At 63.4% G+C, this 6,326-nt stretch overlaps 1 protein-coding gene across 1 annotated transcript; it reads left to right on the forward strand.

Moving 5' to 3' along the window:
* Positions 1-353: 353 nt before the first annotated feature.
* LOC147646254 (maestro heat-like repeat-containing protein family member 7) lies at positions 354-5,257 on the forward strand. The gene is made up of 11 exons (XM_086873709.1): positions 354-1,409; positions 1,659-1,846; positions 1,936-2,073; positions 2,353-2,467; positions 2,640-2,777; positions 2,991-3,167; positions 3,304-3,459; positions 3,618-3,719; positions 4,090-4,192; positions 4,473-4,529; positions 4,819-5,257. The coding sequence occupies exons 1-11, from the start codon at positions 1,269-1,271 to the stop codon at positions 5,016-5,018; spliced, it is 1,515 nt and encodes a 504-aa protein (XP_086729835.1). The 5' UTR covers positions 354-1,268; the 3' UTR covers positions 5,019-5,257.
* The last annotated feature ends 1,069 nt before the right edge of the window (positions 5,258-6,326 follow it).

Consider the following 6,326-nt stretch of genomic DNA (forward strand, 5'->3'; position numbering starts at 1 on the left):
GCAGCAGTTGCAGCCGCTGGAGGAGGGTGAGTGGCAGAGCTGGGCCACAGGGCTGGTGCCTGCGGCCATCTTGGCCCCATCCCATCCCATTGCATCCCATCTCATCCCATCCCACACTGTCCTGTGGACACACACACATGGACAGCACAAAAAAGGGGCTGGGGCTGCCCCCGCAGCAGTGGCCGTGCTGCATCCCCTGGGGCATCCCGGGACTGTCCCTGCCTGGGGAACGCAGGGCTGGGCTGTGCTCTCCGGCCTCTCCCGCAGCCCCTCAGCTCTGGCTGCTCTTTGCCAGATGCAGCCATGGACGGCACGCAAGAGCAGGACACCGCCCGTGGCCGCTTCCGCAGAGCAGCGCAGGTACCTGCAGCCATCCCCACCTGCGCTGGGCCTGCTGGCACTACTCAGCCCAGCACTGCACTTGGAGCACTCCATGCAACTTCCCTGCCTTCCTGCCCTTCTCCTACAGTTTCTTTACCAATACATCAAGAGAATTGGCAAGGAAGACACCAGACCTACGGACACTGAGGTCAAAGCATCCTCAGAAGTCTTGGCGGAACAGAGCAGCGCTGCCCAGCTGGATCTGCTTGTAGAGACGGCTCTTTTCAATCCAGAGCAAGTAAGCAGCCTGTGGCCAGCCTTTGATCCTCCAGCAATTGCTTGGCTTTCCCAAGCCACGCCTGCTGCTCACTTGAAGCTTTTGAGGCCATGGCAGTGGGCTGGAAGAGAAGCACTTGTCTGGGGAAGAAGCTGGGCACATTGCTGACTCCCTCTGCTAGCATTCCAAGTCTCCCTGTGCCTTCTCCAGGTGCCTGGCGTGGTGAGGTACATCCACCAGTGGCTCATGGCCAATGAGGCTGCTGAGCACAGGATGGACTGGGCCCTGATGCAAGTGGCCGAGGCAGAGCCCGATGATGTGGCCATCACTCTCCTGCGGGTGGCCCCAACGTGTGACAGGTATGGGGCCCAGCTGCCCCGAGGCCTCAGGGCTCCCCAGCCCATCACCCAGTACAGCCCGGCCCAGGGCTGTGAGCAACACAGACTTGCAGGGCCCTCTGGCTGCTCCCTTTGCCAGCCCTGCTACAAAGTCGGCCCCCGAGCCCGCTGCCGTGCTGCCAGCCTGCCCCTCAGGGGCCTGTCCCCACAGGGCTGGGCTGCCTGGCTGCTGCTGCCGCTCAGGGCCAGTGGGCACAGGCAGAGCTGGCGGCCAGCTCAGCTCCCCGCTGCTGCCCAGCCCACGGTGCTGTGTCTGACCCCGCAGAGCTGCTATGGCCATGTGGACGACCATCTTGCTCTCGCCCTGGATTTCAGAGGAAGTGACACCGCTCCTCATCAATGTGGTGGGGAGCTGGCCGCAGAAAAACCTGGGCACCTCTGATGGGGACAAGACGGCTGTCTTTTCCCTGACTGTGAGTTTCGGGAGCTGGCCTTTGCTCACCGCAAGGCCGGCCGCCTCTCCAGCAGCTCTGTTGCCTCCTTCCCCCACTGCATCTCCCTGCTTCAGGCACTGGCCACAAACCTGGCCTAGGGGCAGCTTCAGGGCCACCAGGCCCGCTGCTCCCCCTGCGTCTGCCCCGGCCTCTCCCTGCCACGCTCAGGCCCTGCCACACAGACGCCCCGGCACTGAGCGCTGTCTCGGGCTGCTTTGTCCTCTGCAGGCAACTCTGGTGATGTGGAAGATCCTCCAGGGGCCCTGTTGCCCACAGATCCTCACAGTCTATTTCCCCCGCCTCTTTGTGCATCTCCTCTTCCAAACGTACTTCAGTACTTTGTATATGACAGAGGACGTCCATACCTTCTGGAAGGAATGCCAGGAGCAACACGGCCTCTCCACCAGCCCCAACAGGTGCTCCATGCCACTCCTCCTGTCCCTGCCACTTCCCCAGCCTCAGAGCCAGTGCTCCAAGCATCACCTGGGCTTTGCTGTGCACACAGGTTTGCAGTGCAGACCCTGAAGGCCCTGCTCTGCAGTCTCCACTTGGAGCATGTGGTGGTGGCAATGGAACGCAAGCGTGGCTGGGACACGCTGCTCTGTGCTGACACCCACCACTATGCCGTGGGTCTGCTGGCCAGGTGAGCCCCCCTTCTCCCCACTGCCTCTGACATTTGTGCCCCCTGTCCGGGATGCCCCCCCACAGTCCCCGTGGCCATGGGCCTGAGGGCCTCGTCAGCGAGGGATGGCCAAGGAGACTGCAAAAGGCTGTGAGAGGAGGGTGCCCAGGAGCAGCCACATCTCAAGGGCCCAAATCACCTCACAGTGTTCTGGGGCAATAGGACAACTGTGTCCATCAGTCCTGGGAGAGGCTTTTCGCACCCTTGCTGAGACTCTTTCTGCCATTTTCCGCCTTCCAGGGTAATGCGCCGTGCATCCGCCCACTTGTGCAAAAGCATCTTAAGCTACCTGCTTGAGGTGCTCAGCAAACCGTTGCCACACTGGGATGTCTCTGCCATGGCATTCCTTGTGGAGGTGAGCCTGATGGCCAGCACTACCTCGTTCAGCTCCCTGCCAGCCCTGTCCCCTGGCATAGCCACAGCTGCCTGGGACGTCACCCACGCCCTGTGCTGCTGCCTGGGCCCAGCCCTGCGCACTTCCAGGCTCCTGCCGGCCAGCTCCCCTCTCACTGCCCTGTGCCTTTCAGCTCCTAGATTGCCTGGACTTGAGTGACTGTGGTGACAGCCTAATGGAGATCTTGTATAAGTACCTGTGGTACAACTCCACACAGATGCATCACCAGGTGCTCAGGGCTCTCCTCCTGCTAAAGGACCGTCCCTCCATGGTGAGAAGGGGGCAGCAGCTGAAGCTGTGTGGGCAGCATGAGGCTGGGCAATGCTGTCCCTTGGCCTTGGCTGGCCTTTGCCTTGGGCGCTGAGGCAGCTCCTCGCAGCTCTCCTGTCTCCTGCTTCAGCTGCCCGAGTGCTTTGGGACAGCCCTTTGGCCTCTGGGCCCTGCGGCAGCTGCCCGGGCTTTCACACATTTGTGTTCTGCACAGGCCGAAAGAATTCAGAGCCTGACAGGAAGACTAGTGCACCTCCTGTGGGACTTGGACAGTGATGTGGCCAGGATGAGCATTGCTCTCCTGAGCTATATTTTCACGGATGAAGACACCCCAATATCCTGGCGCAGGGCCCTGCAGCTGGCTGAGCCGCTCCTGAAACTCCTGGACAATGTAAGGCTCTGTGCCCCAGCCACGGCCACTGCCTGCTGCCCAGACACTTTGTGCCCTGTGCATTTGCAGGCCTGCGCCAATGTGGGCCACAAGAAGCCAATGATGAGGTCATTTTTCCTTCCTTCCTTTCATACAGCCCGATAGCCAGGTGCAGCTGCTCTCCATGTTTCTCCTTCGAAGAGTGATGTCTTCGGCAGAAGAAGAAGGAAGAAAGCCCCTGAAGGAACGAGTGTACCAGAGCCTGCTCCCACTCTTTTTCCACTGCCAAGATGAGAATCGGCATGTGGCAGAGGTGAGGACTCCTGGGCTGCTGCTGCGCCTTGGCAGGGGGCTCAGCTGCCTCCTGCCCTGACGCAGGCTTGCAGGCTGCAGCCTCCTCCAGCCCTTGGCACTGGGACACTCCTGTGCCCTGCCTTGTGGGGCCATTTGCGGCTCTCTGCTGCTCCCCAGGCCTCTCGGACAACGCTCCTTCGCGCGGCTCACTTCCTGAAGAGGCCAGACCTGGAGAAAGCTGTGAGGAAGGAGAAGCTGTGGAAGTTTGCCAGGCTCGTGGTAAGGACGGCCTGGAAGTGCCAGCCTCAGGCTAGAGAAGCCCCCTGGCCCCGGTGCTCAGTGTGTGGGGCTGGCAGCTGTGCCTCTGCCCACTGCTGCAGCCGGGGGCCGCACGGCTTCTTCTCCAGCCCCCTGTGGCCCCGAGCCGGGTGCCGATGGAGCCCCGGCCCAGCGGGGCTGCGGGCCGGGCCGGCACCGCGGCTCCCCGGGCAGCAGCCGGCCCTCTGCCCCCTCCAGAGCCCGGCGCCAGCGGCTGCTGGCCGGGCCTCAGGGCTGGCCGGGCACGGGTGGCCGGGGCTGGCCGCAGGCAGCAGCGCCCGGCCGAGGGGCAGAGCCCGCGCCAACCCTTCCCTCCTGCCGCTCTCTCCAGCTGGCCGACCACAGGATCCCCTTGGCCGAGCACCTGCGCCGGGCCCTGCAGTACCTGCAGGACCCACAGGAGACCCTGCGAGCGGCGGCCATCAGGGTCATCGGTGAGTCCCGAGCCCGGGCTCCCTCCCCGCCCCGCCGCAGCTCGGCCCCAGCCCCGGCTGCTGCCCCGGCAGCGGCACCCGGGCCCGGCGCCCTGGAGCCCCGGCTGCCCTCGGGGCTGCTGCTGCCGGCCTCTGGCAGCCGTGCCCTTGGGCTGGGTCAGGGTGCGGCAAGGGCCCGGGCTGAGCCCTGCCGGGGCAGGAGGCCGTGTGGCCACAGGGCTGGCAGCGCCGCTGGCAGGGAGCTGTGCTGCTGGGACCCTGACAGGCTCTGTGTTCTCAGGGATGGCCGGGGAGCAGCTGAGGGGGCAGCACGCAGAGCTCCAGGTCTTGTGCAGATGTGAGCCACGGCAGCGGGCTGACAGTGTTGGCTGTCGGGGGAGCTGCAAGCCCTGGCCTGGCTGTGGAGGGCTCTGCTCCCTGTGCCGATGAGGGGCGGCGTGGGCAGAGCACAGTGAGATTTCAGGGCCACGTGGGACATTTGTGGCCAGCAGCTTCGGGCTGACCCCCTTGGTCCCTGCTCCCTCCTGGCCAAGGCAAGAGCCGGCTGGCATGGCCCTGGCAGGGGGCTCTCGCTGGGCCCCCACAGCTCTGGGGTGTGACCGTGGCTCTGTTTGTCTCTCTTGCAGCCCTCGAACGCCTGATGGAGGACAGAAGCGGTGCCGTGTCAGACCTGGCACTTGAGACGCTGTATGTCCTCCGGGCCATCCAGAGTGCCCGATATTCCATCCTGCAGAGGATGCAAGACCAAATCCTCAGGGCATGGAGGACACGGCCTCGTCTGTCAGGCCTGGGCTGGCTGCGCTGCTGGAGATGTGCTCAGCACTGATTTTGGAGGCTCTGGCTACTGGGGCCACCTGGGCTAGCCGGGATGTTTTATTTCATAAGAATTGTATTCTTCTGTTTTTTTCTTTTTAGTATGTAAATAATATAGGATATGTTAGGGCTGAGAGGCTCTATCTTCTGGGGCCACATGGGCCATCTGTTATTTTTGTGTCATAGAGATTGTATTTTTCTTCGTTTCGTTTCCATCTAGTATGTAAATAATATAGGATATGTTATAAACCACAAGAGTCCCAAGACCTTTCTTTTGCTGCCCAGGGTGTGTGGGGCATAGGGGAAGAGAGGGAAAAGGGTTCTTGTGTTCAGCAACCTGCCGGGGCATGCAGTGGCGCAGGGGAAATGGCCAGAAGCCCCTTGGCCTTTGGTGGTTGTGCTGAAGCCACAAGCCCTGTGGCAGGCAGGAAGCGCCATCTGTGTCCTGCTGCCCGTGTGTTGCTGCCGTGATGGCTGAGGAGCTGCTGGAGCTCCTGTGGGGCTGCGGCGCTGCTGCCGGGCCAGGCTGGGGGTGCCCCTGAGGGCACGGGGTGCTGGGAGGCCGTGAAGGGATGAGGGGCTGCGGAGGCCCAGACGGGACAAGGCAGTGGGAAGGCACGAGGGGCATGTGTGAGGGAGTGGGTGGCAGGAGGTTCCAAGGGGACAGAAGGCCCTGGAAGAGCCGGGGTGGTGGGAAGCCCTGAGGAATTGGGTGTCAGAGGCCATAAGCAGCCCCCGGGCAGCCGCCTGGTCCCTGACACCCGGCTGCTCCGGTGCTGCCCCAAAATGTCCCCCAGGCCTGCAGCAGAAGGCCTGGAGGCTGGGACACCACCCCAGCGGGAGGGTGGGGACAGCCCGAGGTGCCCAGGCTGGGCTGGCTGGGGACATGGAGGGCAGGGGGGTGCTGCCAGGCCACGGCCACTGGGTGCCTCCAGGAAGGGGCAGTGGGCAGAGGCAGGGCTGGCGGCCAGCCCGGGCCCTCGCGGCTGCCCAGGCCACGCTGCTGTGACCAAGGCCCCCCTGACACAGAGCTCGGGGCCCACAGAGCTGCTTCCACCATGGGGAGGGTGGCGATGTCTCCTCCAGCAGGGCTGCCCAGTGGCTGCTGCCCAAGCGGCTCTGGAGCCCACAGAAACAGCAGCAGAGTGTGCCCAGGAACAGCAGCAGCCCCAACGTCGGCACCTGCGCACTGAGGCGTCCGCAGCAGCCGGGTGCCAAACAGGGGGAGGCTGTGGGCACAATTGCCTTTGCTTTGGCAAAAGGCTTCAGCAGAGTTGGCCACAATGGCTTTCTCTTCACTTGCAGCCTCACAGCAACACTT

This window comes from Cyanistes caeruleus, unplaced genomic scaffold, assembly GCF_971803275.1.
Source record: "Cyanistes caeruleus unplaced genomic scaffold, bCyaCae1.hap1.1 HAP1_SCAFFOLD_105, whole genome shotgun sequence".
NCBI lineage: Eukaryota > Metazoa > Chordata > Aves > Passeriformes > Paridae > Cyanistes > Cyanistes caeruleus.